General features: G+C 34.2%; 2 protein-coding genes across 6 annotated transcripts; one reads left to right on the top strand and one right to left on the bottom strand.

The window, feature by feature from the left end:
- Positions 1–5,031: 5,031 nt before the first annotated feature.
- LOC140831169 (uncharacterized) lies at positions 5,032–8,521 on the bottom strand. 5 transcript variants are annotated; one of them, XM_073194969.1, is made up of 6 exons: positions 8,420–8,503; positions 8,173–8,303; positions 7,738–8,068; positions 6,904–7,031; positions 5,682–5,781; positions 5,032–5,588 (listed from the first exon to the last, which is right to left on the bottom strand). In XM_073194969.1, the coding sequence occupies exons 1-6, from the start codon at positions 8,463–8,465 to the stop codon at positions 5,323–5,325; spliced, it is 1,002 nt and encodes a 333-aa protein (XP_073051070.1). In that variant the 5' UTR covers positions 8,466–8,503; the 3' UTR covers positions 5,032–5,322. The 5 variants fall into 5 exon arrangements, with proteins under 5 accessions (XP_073051070.1, XP_073051071.1, XP_073051069.1 ...); XM_073194970.1 differs by having other exon boundaries at positions 5,032–5,585; XM_073194968.1 differs by having other exon boundaries at positions 5,032–5,781; positions 8,395–8,521.
- Positions 8,522–14,365: 5,844 nt separating this feature from the next.
- On the top strand, positions 14,366–15,869 carry LOC140831168 (ethylene-responsive transcription factor ERF061-like). Its single transcript, XM_073194966.1, has one exon. It carries the CDS (start codon positions 14,663–14,665, stop codon positions 15,557–15,559), a length of 897 nt encoding a protein of 298 aa, XP_073051067.1. The 5' UTR covers positions 14,366–14,662; the 3' UTR covers positions 15,560–15,869.
- Positions 15,870–17,227: the final 1,358 nt, after the last annotated feature.

The raw sequence follows: 17,227 nt of genomic DNA, 5'->3' as shown, positions 1-17,227 counted from the left end.
CCTTATGGCCATTTTAGCACATGTTCTCTTTTGGTTATCTTTGCTTGAGTACTGAGAAATATAGTAGCGAAAGTGGGTTCCACAACCATTTTTGTGAGTTAATTTATGGTTTGAATAGTAGCATGTCGAGAGCTGGGTCTCTCACTTCTTGAAAAGAAATTTTGAATGTGGGGAGTTGACCAGGTGGCCACTTGTGCATACATTTGGATTGATGTTTTTGTAGAATGTTATGAAAAATCATGGATAAAGTAGGCTACAAAGCCACTTTTACAAATTTGTATCGATTAAAGGAATGATAAGGTGTGGGGAGTTGGGCAAGCCGATTTATATTACAAGCAATGTGAGAAGGGAGTTGTTTGGATTAACTCAGAATAAACTCCCCAACAACATCCAACATCACATTCAACCCCATCTCCACTCTCCAACAACATCCAACACCACATTCAACCCATCTCCAATCCCCAACAACATCCAACAATCAGAAGGACAAACCAACAGTCAACAGATAGAGAGCGGAGCCACCGCATGCAAGAGCAATAAGTAGACAGGTATGCGGGAAAATGGTCCAAATGAAGTGCAATGCATGCAAATGGCTGCTTGGGTAGGGGAAATGTGACCCAAGTGATGTGCAACACACAAAGAAAATATTAGAGTTACCTCTTGGATGCCAACTCATGGTAATATGCACGTTCATTAAACAAGAGAGCCAGTGATCTAGCGAGGAGTTATGCCAATACATGGCTTGAATCAGTTGTTTGTCAGTGGCGTGCACAAAACCACCCAACTCCCCACAGGAACTCGATACTAGCAAAGAAACAAAGGGCAGTGGTGAACCGAGGAACCACGGCAGTTGGGGCGCCGGTCTAGCAAAGAATGACAACGACAAAATTTTAATGTATTCTGGTTTAGGCAAATTCGCAAACACCATGAAGGCACAATGGATCAAAATAACTTATGGGTTGGCACGACCGGCGTAGTGGAAGAAACAAGGGACAAAGATGGAGCTAAGATGGTGATTTGCGCAGAAGATGCACTCACGGAGCTCGAACCAGGGAGGCGCAATGAAGAAGAGCCTGTAGCCATGATGTGGTATGAGAAAAAGAAATTGGTGAAGAAGGGTTGTGGCCAGATTTTCAAATCCAGAAATTGAATGAAGGAAGTGATGGTGTGGGATTATGCAAGATGGAGCAGGAGAAATGACGGCGAAGAAAAGGCGAGCAAGCTCTAAGGGGCAGCGATCTTCTAGCTGCAGTGAAGAGTAATCGGACAAAGGGGAGGCAGGGAGATTGAAGAAAGCAGGCAAGGGAGTTTTGAATCTTAAGAGTGAATAAAGCGTGAATAAAGAAAACCAAGAGACAATGGTTTGAAGTCCAATTGTGAATGGGCTTGGTTATTCAGCCCACTATCATAAGCCCAATTCACATGCAAATAAAATCGCGGGCCGCTACAAGTACAATTGAGTTGGGCTGACATACAAGCATTTTGGCCCAACGGGCCAATGCTTGCGGGGGGCAATTGTTTGGGCTAAAAATAATTATTTAATTCGAAGCCCAATGAATGTAGAAATTAATTAAAAGCCCATCAAACGCATCGGGTTGATTTTTAAAACCGATCACGAAGCACTGAAAAAGGGGGAAGATCGTGGGAGGAGAGGTTGAGATCGTGGCATGAAGAGCGGGGAACATGGCTCATGGGGGAGTAGGAGGAACCGCACAGTTTGCAGAAAGAAAAAGAGGACATCGGCAAACAAAAAAGGACACTCAACAACTCAACTACGCACAAAATTCTGCAAAATACTCTCTGCAAAATTACAATCTTCAAGCTTTAGTCGTTAATCATTCCAGCATATTTCTAGCAATTTACATCTTCTCGTTTCATGTTTCAGCAATTCTATTTGTTATATTTTTACGTCTTGTAAATTCCTACGGTTTATTGAAAATATAAACAATGTCAGGGATTTATTTTCTTCAAATTCCAATAATTTTCTTAGTTTTGGCGTTGCATTTGTTTTAGGAGATTAGAACCGACGGTCAAATTTAGTATCCATAATCGTCAAGTTTTTAGAAGTTAGATTTTTATCATTTTCACACATATCGGTGCACTTCGCACCTGGCACGCCCGCAAATACCAAATATTGTGCAAACAGATAGTGAGAACAAATCGTGCACAAGATGATCCTGAATCAATCTAATAAAACTTTGTGCGTATGCAAATGAGCTTATGATAAATATGCTTGAGAGATGCTGAGTCTCTTGAGAATGCTCGATGATATTCAATGTGAGAGTGGTCTTCTTCATTTATGATGTATCCCTTTTTATAGATATTGGTCTCCAACGTCAATAAATAGACACATAGCGACAATTGTGCAGAGCATGTCACGTGTCCTTGTCGTGCTTCTGAAAATAGTGGCGACCAATTCGAATTTATTTGACACTATATAGAAAGAGTAACCAACAAATATTTTATTTTGTCTTTGCTGACAACACTTGGAATATACTCGGAGATAACTGTCTATAATATTGTCAGATCAGTTTACGAGCTGATATGATATGCTACAAAATATAAGTGAACAGCTTGGTTCTAATTAAGCCATTGTAGATGCTCTTCAAATCAGTTTAGCTGGACATCACAACTTATTTGTCTGTTTCATTTTGTATCAGCGTAATACTTTTTTCAGCGAATCATTTCAATTTAGATGATCTCGTATTCATTAATTTTGGGTAAGTCAGATCAGTTTAATTTTTATTTACCAAAACTCATATTTAAATTTTATCTTAATAAAAAAAATTAGTATATTAATTTCCTAAAATATAAAAGTTATAATTATGAAATATATAAAAGAACATATTTAAATTTTAATTCTCAAAATTTTATAAAAAAAATATGATTTTATTTCTTTTTTACAGAACAAATAATTCATATTCTTTTAAAAAAAAATTCCGAACTTACTTATTACTGTTCATAAAATTTGAATTTAGGAGTATCCATTTTATTTTTAAGTTAATAGAATATATTATATTAGGGATGTCAATGGGTCCGGGTTTTACCCAGACCTGCAATGGACCCGCGAGTATGGGGTGGGTTTGGGCATACTAAATGGGTCATGGGATGGGTCTCGGGTCCAATTTTTCAGACCCGTCCGGATATGGGACGGGTCATGGGTCCTATAATACCCGTCACATACCCGCCCCATATATATGTGCATATAAATATTTTAGGGTTTTAGTTTTATTAATTTTCATTTTTTTAGTAACTCACCTCAACTATAACGATCTTAGCTATTCTTATGTCAAATGTTGCATTTGAATCTGCTTTTAGCAATAGTGGAAGAATAGTTGGTCCTCATCTTAGTAAACTTAAATATTGTCTACTAACTGATTTTATATTGATCTGTTTAAATAATTTTATGACTTTTTTGGGGGAATCAAGATTTTTTCGGAGAGTTAGTAACTCTTTTTTTTATGTAATTCTTTATGTCGTGAAAATGCTTGGTTGTTATTATTAAGTGTGGTCGAAGACATGAATTAATTTTCCACAATATTGTATTTAGAGGTTTGTCTGTTTCATAATTCAATCATGTGAGAAGAAAGATTACTTTTTTATTTTAAAAAAATTCGGGTCTCACGGTTCTCACGGGTCTACCCGGCCCCATTTCGTATTCGAGGTGGGGTGGGTCCGAAGAATATTTAATCAGAGTAGGACGGATAATGAGTCAAAGTTTTTTTCATGAGGAGAGTCTTGGGTTTAGCCAAACCCGCCTCATATCCGCTTCATTGACATCTCTATATTATATAAAAGAATCGATTGTTTCCGATTACTAATAACCTTGCCGACAGATGATAGGACAAGACAAACTGTCCAAATTCTTGCAAGGCCCGCAGTTCCATTTGGCGGTGGGCTGGGCCAGGCTACGGATACTGTTGCCTCTCTTCCATTAAAATGGTGAAAATTGAAAAGATTCCAGGAGAAGTAATCAAGTCAATGGATTTGAAATGACTTTTTCTTGGTATAAATTTTAAATCCACCCAGACGGTGACTCAAAAAATAACTATTTATTATCATTTATCAAGTGTATTTTCCCAAAAAAACCAATGCAATTGTCATTATGGATTTTAAATTCATCTGTTTGATTCAGGTGTCAATTGAAAATTAGGAAAAGAAATTTACTTATTAATTGCAACCAACTCAGATTTAGCCTATACACATCATTATATGAGCAATTTACCCATTAATTTCAAATTTCGAATATAGTTAGTAAACATAACATCAGAAATCAGTCCAATTTAACGTGCGGTGTCTCCCTACGATCCGATCATGTGCAGGCTCGTGCAAGGTAAATGGGCCACCCACCATGTGCTACCCACCCCCAAATATTGCAATCAAACATTTTTCACGAATAAAATGCTGAAACGTGGCACATTATTGTTTGATTATTTAATTTCTGGGTTTTGTTCGTGAAGAAAATAGAATTTGTAAATGGAACCGACAGAAGGGACGATGACATGGAATAGAAGAGCTGGAGGAGAATAATTCAATCGGTTTGTTACATTTTTGTAGAAGGCAAATTTAACTCCTGCAAGATCACATGATTCTGTTCTTTTATGAGGTTTATTATCGACCCAAATTACATTAAAGTTAGATTTGAAACATCTGGATTTCAATAATGTTTTTATTTTTAATAATGAAACAATGGGTGAAATTTTAAATCCGTAGTTTACTTATTTACACGATTTTAACACATGATTCTATTTCGACTTAAAACTAATAACGCAAGCATCCATTTTGTCCTAGGATTGAATGGTTTTGGAGGAATTTGGCGGCCTCGTTTGCGGTTGGCCGTGTGACTCGATTATTACGATGATGTCTGATCGTTCTCCAATCTTTCTTAGAAAAAATAATGTGACACCCCATCACCTAGTTCAACTTTGAAGTCATCAACTAAATAATATATGGGTTCAAAGAAATGGATGGGCCATCAAGGAAATGTTAAATTAACCCTACGCGTATACAATGGATGCTGCCACCGGAAAATCAAGAAAACTTGCGCCACTTTATCTTCCCTTCTATTTTGCCCGTCGAAAAAGTATCCCATGATTACAAGATTCTTTCAAATTAACACTCTAGCTAGTGTATGACAAACCAAAATCTACGAGCATCCCGAGTCATTTGAAATAGAGCCGGGGGCTCTGTGTTGTTTATGTCCATTTCTACTCCAAATTAATCTGAATAACATACCTTAAATAACGAGGTAATAAAAAAACAAGGCGATTCTAAACAGGGCAGATATAATTTTCTGGTCTCGTGAGTTGTGACCTCTTGATGCTAATCCTTCCAACCAACCTTATTATACTTTCTTGAGGCGATGCCTTTGGTTGAGTGACTTGGAGTTACAGGAAATGAAGGCGTAGTTGGTGCTTCTTCATCATCCCAATTGTCTCCCCAACTGTCGTCCCAACCCTCATTTGGAGCTGCCACCTGTTCGCTGCCATGGGAAACTGGTAGCTCCATGTCTAGCATTTGGTACTTGAGAGGTTTTTTTGCAGAACGCCGCCTCAAGAAGACACACATCAAAACAGATGCTGTCACTGCTAATGGACCCAAAAACAGGATTGCAATGAAGTTAGTTTTCCGAGCGAGGTCAAAGAAACTGGACTCAGAGTCACCATCAAGCTTTTTGTTACCATTTATAGATTGATAACTAATATCAAGACGGCAATCACCATGCCCTGCCGTAAGCACGATGAATTGGCCATATCCTACACCTTTGACAGGTACACTGAGCTGCATGATAAAGCGTTGATAATTGAAATCCACATGGAGGCATTTTTCATGACCAACCATGGACAGAAAAACTAAGAAAACATATGTGATGCAAGATCAGATAAATCAATTCAGATTCGCTTGATCTGCTAAAGGGCAGTAAAGAGCAATAGTTATGGCAGAACATAAATAACGACCTATAAGCATCATTGATGAAGACAGGGACTCTAAAAGAAAAATGGAAACAATAAGTGTAATCAGAAATAAAACATCATTCCTGATCCATCACTTTGAGGAAGCTCAGGTAAATAAAAGAATATAAATTGATTCAATGAAGAAACTAAATCTACTTCCAACTGCAAGAGACAGAGCCAAAAAACACTTTACACAACAACAATGTGTATATACTCTCAGAAAGATGGAATTTATAATGGCACACTACAAATCTTCTGACTAGTCAAAAAATGGTTTTCAGTTATTTATTGATTATTACTAAGACTCTCGGTTTTGTTTTATACAACTTATTAATTAGCTCATAGTAATAATTCTGAGAAAAATTAGCGGCATGCATGCTCAACATTTGGCATTAAAAACAAGTGCCTAGAATTATTAGTATGTGTAGGAACTATGACACTTTTGGTATGTGTAGGAACTATGAAATAGATAAGCTTACCAATAAATTTGCAGGAAAATTTCTTGAGTCTGGAAGTAGACAATAATGGTTGCTATCACAAGAAATCAAGATTTAAGCCAATTAACCAAATTCTGCTTCTATGTAGCACTTATCGCTTGTAATAATGAACAGTAAATTTACAGTCCTACTAAGACACTCTTTATCTCAGATACTCCATGGATAGGGATCTCACAATATTAAAGCAGTAGCAAAACCAAGAAAAAAAAGTAATGATGTGTGCTTACACTTGCAAAACAAAAATTAGGCATATCAAAATAAAGTTAGAACAAACAAGAAATTGTTGCAAACATTTTTATCTGATGATTGATGAATTATTTAAAACATCGAATTATGATCAAGTATGTAACTTTACTGTCTAGTGGATGCCAGTCTAGTGGAAAAAGTAGGCGTGACCAACAACATAGCGGTTCTTCCTCAAGGGATGAAAATTCTGGTAAAATTGTACGTACCTCAGTGACTTCATTTTTCTGAAGGTGAATTTTTTTCTTCTCAAGATGAACCAAATCAGGTGCCGATAATGTCACACTGAGGGGGCCTTTTCCCTTGTTCAGAATCAAAAGCGAACGTTCTGGAGATTCTGGGACATCGAGAAAAACCCTTTTTAGCTTGTTCGTTTGGAATTGAGTAAGTTTCATCAATAATACTCAATAAGATACAACCCAAACACACAACAGATTCAATCATTTAAGCAAAACCTTCGTAATAATGAATCTACTTGCTCTAGGTAAATATAACATCTATAATAAGAAGCAGAATGTGCAAATTAATATCCCAAACAGAGATTTTTATCAAAATGTTCGCCTAAGTGATCTTTTATGCTATTTCTTCTCCAAATTAATTAAATTTGAACTTATTCGTGAAGGATTTTTGTCTAAGAGGATTCTGTTGATTAATACGCACTATTTGATCCAATAAACATTCACAAAACATCAAATCACTATGAGACAGAGTGAGCAAATCATCAAGATTTTTCTGCACACACTTCTTAAATGTCTAGCAACTTGGATAGTCTACGACTCTACATGAACTACCAACGGGCCACACAGGGAACACGGAATACAGAAACTGTATGCATAACTCAATAGAGTTAATCTCACTACAGAAATGATGAATATAAATGCTAAGCACAAATCCTAATTCATTAAACACAAATTGCCACGCTCGTAACTTGAAGCACATGGATAGTCATCAATTTAAAGATCACTGCAAAAAAAATAAAACTATCAATAAATAATACAAGAAAAGAAGGAAAAAAAAACAACTGAGAAAATTAAACTGCATACCATTCCCTGGAATTCTCAGACAAGCAACCAGCGTCTTATCATCATCAGTGCAGCGATTTGACGATGAATCACATACAGGGTTCTTAACCTTTTCTGTACCCTTATCAGATTTGGAATCAGACCCCTCGTTCTGCTTCTGATCATCTTTCGAAACGGTGCCATTCGTGTTCTTTTGCTCACCACCATTCACCCCTTCTGTTAACTCCGGTTGTTTAATCAAATCATTCCCGTTTACGTGAACATCTTTACCATCCTTTACAGGCTTCACTGCCGGATTTACACTCCCATTACCGTTACCCTTCGCTTTTGTATCAGAAGTAACATCAATAACCTAAAAAATAGGAAAACAAGTATACAACCACATAATCCGAACAATTAAACTAATTCCAACGCGAAATCATCAATATGCACAAAAAAATCTGAAGTCCTAACTACCTTCGACTCCGCTACAACTGGATATAAAACAACTGGGGCTACAAGAACAATCAGCATAAGACAAGAATTTATCTTCGTCCCCATAAAGATTATTGATCTAAAACCTTCTGATATCCACAAGTACTCAATCACTACACAGAAATAACACCCAAAAAATTAAGGAAAAAAAACTAGAAAATTACGTTTGACAATGTAAAACCACAAACAAAGCAAGGATAATACGGCGTAAGGTCAAGCATTCTTTGACCTTCTGTATTTTGAAAACATCCAACTACACTTAAAAAAAGAATCATTTTTCGAAAATAAAACTTGAGCAAGATTATTCCCAAATACCAAGCTTCTTTGAATAGAAAAAGAAGCCCAACCTAGGGATGTCAAAATGGGGAGCGAGCCACGAGCCAGCCCGCAACTAGGCGAGGGGAGGCAGGTCGACCTGTCATTTTGGTGAGCTTCTAAATGGCTCTCATCGAATTTTTTATTCAGAATAATTAGAAAAAATGTCAATTTTTTAATAAAAAAATCTAAAAACCTTTGAAATATTAAAAAAAAAAAGGAAAATGAACTATTTAATTACTATAAGAAATTAATAGTTAATAAAATTAATTAGTTGAATAATAAAATATGAAAAAATAAAAATATACTACAAATTTAATTATCATTAAAATCCATTTTTATTTTGGGGATTTGACAAGTCTAGCTGCCCCAAAATCCACACACCAGTAACAAATTGTTTTCAAAATATTAAATGGGCCTGAAAGTTTTATGGGCCACACATAATTCATAAAAGGCCCTTTTAAGTCAATAACTATTGTGGCCCAGTTTAGACGGCATAATTGTGTTCATCCTCGTTTGCTTTTCTCACACACGGGATATGTATATATGTATATATATATAAATTTTTAGGGCGTGTTTGGTTGAGTAGATTAAATAAGGATAGATTAATAGTCAAATATTTATCATTAAAATTTTAAGTTGTTTTAATAATATTTTGACCCGGTTTAAGATTCAATTTTATGGATAACTATTTGATTAATAAAATTGGATCTTAAATGAATGAATAGAATAAACTTCTCGAAAAATAACAATAAAGATTAATAGCTAGGGCATAGGGATGTTAACTACACATGGAGCATGGATCATTTGCCTAACTCGAAATAAATTTCACTAACCAACCACATGAAAAGAGGTATCTTAATGAATAATTCTCCAAAGATTAAAATAAATCAATAAAAGCGCATTAAAAGGGCTGAGTTACAATGTTGTCAAACCGACCATTGTTCTAAAGTACGCTTTTTTGGCGAGGAACCGAAAGATTGATTAAGACTAATAGATAAGACAAGACTTAAGGCTTCGTGACATGCAATTATGTCTAAATAGACAAGACACATCCTCAGCATAATATCATGTGGCCCAAGATTTTGTACAAGGGAATACAGTAAGTCAAACACAAAAATGAGAATATTTCCATATCGATTTTATGATACAGGGTTTTGACTCAATTCGATCTAAAAAAATATTATTTTTCAAACGTAGACATTTACGGAATCGACTTATATTACATATATAGATTAATAAGACTATTTTTTAGGAGATTTGCTCTTAAAAAAATAATTAATTTTACTTTATCCCGGTAAGTTTACCCCAAATGGGCTTACTATAGCAAGGTGGTATAGTTTGAAAAAATAATAATAATGGAGCGTTAACAAAGATGCGGGAAAGATTTGATTTTAAATTTTAAAATAGATTTCAATAATAAAATTTTGTTATAAAGTGAATAAAAAAAATTGGATTTGACGAGAAATAAAAAGGAATATCGAAAATTCGAGTGGATATACATATATATATATATATATATATATATATAAGAGTAGGTATCTTTATCTGTTAGACGGGTTAATCTTATCGATATTCACAATAAAAAGTAATATTCTTAGCATAAAAAGTAATACTTTTTCTCAGATTAACCAAATAAGATATTTTTCTCACAAAATACGACCCGTGAGACCGTCTCGCACAAGTTTTTGTCATTAATTAATTAATTAATTAATTGAAAACATAATACAATTTTGAAAATAAAACAATTCTTAGAACATGTACAAAGAAAGAAAGTCTCCACAAATTTTTTAGCTTTACCACTTTCACAATCGATTTTGTGTAATTTGTCATTTTTTAAACGTAAAATATTGCTTTTTCTTTTTTCTTATTTTTTGGAGGGATTGATGAGAATCATCGAATGAATTTACGTGACTTTTGAACGTATATTCGTATTCTTTGAAAGAGTTTTTTTTTAACGTGGTTTTTGTAGATTTCATATGTTATTTGCAATTGACGAGTTTTTCCTTCTTATTTCTTTTTTTTTTGGCAAAACTTGTGTAAGACGGTCTCACGGGTCGTATTTGTGAGACAGATCTCTTATTTGGGTCACCGATGAAAAAATATTATTTTTTATGCTAAGAGTATTACTTTATATTGTGAATATGAGTAGGGTTGACCCATCTCACAGATTATGCTCCGTGAGACGATCTCACATGATACTCACTCTTTCTTTTTGTGGTCATTTTGATAGTAAAGAAATAACTAGTTATATTAACTTCAATTTGTAAGAAAATTTATATTATTGACACTTACTGTAAAGGCTCTATATACTACATACAAGTAAAAATGACCGATGGATCATTTTTATAAGAAAGTGAGTAAAGATTTCCGTAGAGTCTTCGAACTTTATTTTAACCCATTTTAGATCTTAATTATAATTTATTGTACGAATAAACATTATGCAAATCACATAATTATCTTGAAATTAATGCCTGATGACGTAATCTACACATCATGGATTGACACGTGTGTCGACTAAAAAGTAGACACGAGAAATTGGTAAAAAAAAAAGAAAGGAAAGGAAAGCAAGAATCGGAAGCTAGGTAGCTTGTATGTGGTTTGGCAGCAGTAACGTGTCGTTTTGTGCATCCAAAGTTTAACCAAACGCCAAATTTATACTTTCTTAGCCATTTGCTAATTTCGGCATTACGTGTGATTTCTAAATAACTTTCTCTAACATCGTAATTTTTTTCTAAATATTACTTGAGATATTGTAACAAATATTATGTGAATCTCTGCCTATTTATTTAACGAGTAAAAGCAAAAAAAATATACGAGGATTATTGAACAAAAATCGCTCCAATTTGGATTTGGATTGATGGTGAGAACTTTAGCTAGCGTTCGAGTATTTCCAACTTATTATATTGACGTCATGACAACACTTTCGATCTAGCTATATGATATCCTGAGAGATATCCGGTATCCGCGGTCGCTCTAGTATGGGCTTAGGGTCGCCCGGAAAGTGAAGCAAACCTACCCCATGTTCAGCAGAAGCATAGTTCATCTAGTAGCCCGGGTAGTATGAGTAGTAGCCCGGGTAGTTGAAGCCCGGGTAATACAAGCCAGAACAAAGCTCTGCCTCCAAGTAATTTACCCAGGCATTCAGTATACGTGTCATGCGTGAGTTCACAAGAATGTTGTGTCATGACTTGATCATCATTAGGAGATCTCTAGGCGAACGTCAAGGTGATATGACTCAATCAGAGTAAGTATGGATTGTTGGAACTAACAGTGTCAGAAAGTAGGACATGAGTAACTATCCGTCATGAGTAGCAGCTGAGCACTGAAAAAAAATTATCATTGACTTTTCTCCTTTAAATACCAATTTCGTCTGATATTAATTCATTCTGATATATACACTCTTGCTAAGAAATATTCACTCTCCAAAAAAAAAACACGTGACTGATTTGAGGATCAGAGTGGCTATTTGGAAAACTTTCCGGCGTCCCATTAATTATCTCTGTTATTTTAAGTGTGCAGATATTTCAAAAGCTAGGGAGAACCATTTCCTGAACAATCATAATCCGACCCGGTAATTGTCTACTCATCTCAAACTCAATTCACCCGGTCGCATCACTATTATAAGAATCTTTTACGAATTTCCCAAGAACGTTCCCGACGGTGATGCATCAAATTTGAAGGAAAATATCCCGAAAGGCAAACTCGTGAATTTATGCTTAAATGGACGTGTGAAAAAGATATGTGCCGGATTGGGAGGGGTGCGGTTTCGATTGACTTTTGGAGGATTAGGTTTGGCTGTCACATGTGGATATGAAAAGCCATTTTTAGACATTGGAGGCCATCGCTTTAGTCATATTTTTTTAAATCATACTTTACACCTTTAAAGCTTTGACTTTTCTGCATGTGAATTGTATGTGATGATCAACTTCTTCCATGCATAAAGTTTACTTTTCTATTGGGAATCAGTATAGAATGCTCTTTATTTTAGGGACGTAGGATCCTACAATCTCATAGATTTTTTAAATAAAAAGAAATACTTTCAACTGAGAAATAAAAATTTTACATGTTTTCTTTATTCATGATGGGATAAGTAAAATATGATAATATTCCCAATCCTATATATAAAGTCATTATTTGGTGAGAATGATCAGTTTACAGATTCTCTCTTCACACTAACCAAACGATACGATGCGAAAAATATGTTTTCGCGGTGATGGTAGTAGTTTATATATAGGAACCAAACGATACGATATGATGGAGTTAAGTCCACTGATGTGTTAGGATTCTTAATCTGTTAAATTACTTGTATAGTAGTTTAAGTTGCCCACGAATTGTAACATGGGACAATATATAATTAGGTAGCTAGGTCATATATAGAACCCATACTTCTATTAATCTTTTGGGATAGATTTTCGAACACTTTTGTGGGATCAATTTTGTATAAATGAAGGCATTTTTTGTTTAAGTTTTGCATGTACAAAAGTTCTTATAGTGCTACCATCAATTTTGGTAATAATTGTAGCAAAGGGAACCCTATGTCAAAGTTGTGGACTTTTATCCAGCATTTGATGTGGACACATACACTTAAAAATAGGTGATATATCGTACTTTATCGAGAATAATATCGAAAATTACGATAAAATTACGGTATAATAAAATATATATCGATATCGTATCGAAATTTTATCGGTACACAGAAATTTTCAGTATGTATAACTAGCATACTGATTATATCAAAATTTTGTGATATACTGTTTTATACCGGACAAAACCTTATATTTTTTAAATTTATAACTTTATCATTTAAAAATATTATATATTTGTTAGTTTATGTATATTATTTTGATATACACCGAAATTTTTCAAATTTCATACTGTTATCGTACTGAAAATTTCGATATTTTTTTTTTCAATTATGCTCCTTCCACTAACTTATTATTTGCATCTTTGACATAACAACTGCATGTAAGAAAATTATTTAAAAAATATTTTTAACATATAACGAGAGCAATATATAATGCAAATATCTTTAAATAAAAGACATTATTGAAACTCAGAAGCTAAACCTAGCCACTAATTAGCTTCAAATATTTTCTTTTAGGGAGAATTGCTGTCTCATCATGTTTATTAATTGCTCATTTAAAAAAGATTTGGAAGTTTTCGACTCTACTTTTTAGGCTATTTCAGAATTGGACAAGTGTCAGACTATACAAATTAACAGATAATCTGAAATTAAAATCGAATAGATTTTAGATCACGAGTACAAAATCACTACGTCGTAAAAGTTCCTCCCGGATATCAAAACCATCACTCACTTTTAAGCATAAAGTTACATGGATTATTCATATTGTAATAATATAGTTGACATCTGTTAAATTTTAGTATAGTGATAAGTATGTTTTTGAATTTTCTCGTATATATATATACGTACATTTGTTTAGCTTCATATACACGATTCAGTTTTGAGTTCTCGGATGTTGAAAACACGAATCAAATTAAAAATATCAAGGATCTATCACGTAAAAGACGTCATTTTTTCTTTCTTAAATTGATCTTACATCAATATTTTTTCTCAAATTTGTCGTTACAACATATTTTCAAAATAACCCCTCTTATGATCCCTTACTAATTCTATAAATTCTTATATAAATTTTACACACATAATGCATGTCTTTTCTTCTTTTTTTTTTCAAAAAAATTTTGAAATTGTTGCAGTAGTTAGATTTATCGATGTTTATTTTATTTATTACTCCTTGTGTTACAAATTCCAATGGCAAATTAGTAAATAATAAGAGCATTTACTCGATTGTATAACCAAACCAGCATTAAGACCTATAAATTCATGCCTGCCAACAGATAACAAGAAGAACCCATCACCAAAATTTTCTCGGAAAGCTGCTATCTTCAAACTACCTTTTCATTATTGAGTTCTCACTCGTGCAGGGATTATTTTTCCAAAATTTCGGCCCCAAGGTCTTGATGTATTCATCCATTTACTTTATTTTCTGTTGTTTATATATAACTTTCTAAATTTCTTGACATCTGGGATGTGTTTCTTTCTTGATTCTGACATCCTCAAACTCAGGAAATGGGTAATTAATTTCACAGTCCCCTGTTTTGTGATGTCAAGAAACCTTCGTACAACCTCGTAAAAATGGACAAAGTTCTAGAAAATAAGCCTCCATTTACAGTTGAAAATGAGGCAAGTATTGGAGCTGTTCTGTCACAGCTCATTCTAACTAGTGATTCCAGCACCTTTGATTCGATCTTCTCCTTCTACCAAACAACAGACACAGTCTGCAGCCATGTTTTCAGGCCCTTGGGCTCTTCTGTTTACATGGAACAGAGAGATATATTCCGAAAATTCGACAATGAAGGACAAAAGATTGCTTCATTTCCGAGAAAAACTCTGTTAAATCCTATTTCGGAACCGGGTTTTGTTAAAACTAATTTCAATCCGATCAAGAAGAAGCTGTACAGGGGAGTGAGGCAGAGGCACTGGGGCAAATGGGTGGCTGAAATAAGACTGCCGCAGAACAGGATGAGAATTTGGCTCGGAACATTTGACACGGCGGAGGCCGCTGCTTACGCCTACGACAGGGCTGCTTCCAAGCTCCGAGGCGAATACGCCCGCCTGAACTTCCCGAACCTGTGTGACACGACGTGTTTAGGATTAGGGGACTGCGCCAGCGTCAAAGCTCTGAATAATGCTGTTGATAACAAGATTCAAGCCATTCTTCTGAAGGCGAGAAAGGGTAAAAAGGCTAAAAAAAGTGGGAACAAAAAGGAGAGTGGAAGCAGCAAAAGCGAAAGCGAAAGCGCGGAAAAGAAGACGGGTTTGCCTCCGAACTCTGAAGTGAATGCGGAGAGTTGGAGTGCAAGCGTTTCCGAAGACGGGTTCTTGAGAGGCGGCGAAGATTCGCAGGGCTCGTCTTCGTATGACTGGTGTTCGGCGGCGGCGCCTCCAGGGGAGCTGGAGATTGAAGGGTGCTCGCTTCGTCGGATGACATCGTTCGACCCTGAGTTGATATGGGAAGTTCTTGCTAATTAATATCTTCTTTCTGCGTGCATATATCCTCTGCTTCATCATAAGAAAAACTCTCGACTTCATGCTTTGTACCATAATAAATCATCTAATTAAATATATTCAAGAAAACAAAACAGCCTTTGCATTACTCCAAAATTTAGCACGGAACGTGCTTTTGTTCGATGGTTGTAATAGCTAGTAACAGGGCTGTAAGTGTAAATGTAAAATGTAACTGATGGTGCCAACTGCCAAGAATCCAAGCTTTCTCATCATAGGCCTTTCACAGATATTCGCTGACATTTGCGGTTAATCTACACTAGAGTTTTCTATCAAACATGCCCATCTCTTCTTAAATATATATATATATATATATATATATATATATATATATATATATATATATATATATATATACATACTGAAAGGAAAGAAAATTGTTCATAAATTTTACCGCTTTACTTCAGTCGGAAGTTATTAACATAATATAACGCTTACATCACTTGTTCAATATTAGAAATATTTGGTGAACTTAAATTCCAAAAACATGGAACTTCTACGCATTTCACTTTTATGTTATAAAAATTCTGACACATTTTATCTTTCTGATAAGAAGTTTTATGTTCAATTTATAAAAAAACACAGAGTCTAAAAGATTATTGATTTTGCATATAATATGTTTTATTCTTTTTTGATATATTTTTTAATAAAGAGTGTTACATCCATTTAGCCATTTTATAGTTGGTGGTGCCATTTGTATTGCACACGGTTTTCGTCATCCATGCTAGGAGTGAACATTCTCGCGGAAATCCCAAATTCAGTACACCAAGTTTGATTTGATTACTAATTTAAGACATTGTTTCGTTTAGATAATTAAATAATTATGTATTTTAGTACAATAGTACATATTATGTATGCATATATATATATATATATGTATATAATATATATATATATATATATATATATATATATATATATATTATATGTATATGCAAATGCAAAATGAATAAAGGAAGTTAAAATGAATGAATTGAACAAACCAAACATCTACAGTTGTCTTAACAGTAGTATGTATATGTATTTTGTTCATCAACAGCATTTCAGTCCCCGTCCACCAATCAATTATCACTGCATTTGGCTTGTGTGTTTATATATATATATATATATATATATATGGATGACTAAATAAGATATCCGTCTCACAAAATACGACCCACGAGACCGTCAAACAAGTTTTTGTCTTAACTATGATATCTAGACATTATTTGATATTTATTTAAAATATCATCATAAATAATTTTGGTAATATAACTTGGACGAAAGTTATTTTGATCATTATTTTGTAATTTCTTGACCATGAATGTGACCATGATAGCAGTAAAATATCTAATGCCTTATTCATACTAGATATTTTGTACATGCGGTGGGTGTGTACAGTTTTTTTATAATTATCTATACACTAAAGTGAAATTTGATAAATTATCGAGGTACTAATTGCTATTTAAATTGTTGTATGTTTTTTGAAATAAAAATAAATAAAAACAAAAATTTAAATTTGATATCAAATGAGGGCAAAATTGGTAAAACAAAAAACAGACCAATTTTTTGTTTCTATTAGGAAGATTCTTAATAATAGTAATAGATATTCTATTTTCACTTCTTGGATAAATATATTTGAGAATACGTTCGAAC

The sequence above is a fragment of the Primulina eburnea genome, chromosome 4 (genome assembly GCF_022965805.1).
Source record: "Primulina eburnea isolate SZY01 chromosome 4, ASM2296580v1, whole genome shotgun sequence".
In the NCBI taxonomy this organism is placed as follows: Eukaryota; Viridiplantae; Streptophyta; class Magnoliopsida; order Lamiales; family Gesneriaceae; genus Primulina; species Primulina eburnea.
Note: the sequence above shows the minus strand (reverse complement) of the source record. Positions and strands in the feature narration are given on the sequence as shown.

What these genes read in the sequence shown, in the direction of transcription:
- LOC140831169 (XM_073194967.1), bottom strand. Translation starts at nt 8,465, where the DNA reads ATGATTCTTTTTTTAAGTGTAGTTGGATGTTTTCAAAATACAGAAG. An exon ending in ATGTTTTCAAAATACAGAAG is followed by an intron (nt 8,304 to 8,419) that starts GTCAAAGAATGC and finishes ATTTCTGTGTAG; the next exon opens with TGATTGAGTACTTGTGGATA. An exon ending in AGAAAAATGAAGTCACTGAG is followed by an intron (nt 5,782 to 6,903) that starts GTACGTACAATT and finishes TTTATCATGCAG; the next exon opens with CTCAGTGTACCTGTCAAAGG.
- LOC140831168 (XM_073194966.1), top strand. Translation starts at nt 14,663, where the DNA reads ATGGACAAAGTTCTAGAAAATAAGCCTCCATTTACAGTTGAAAATGAG.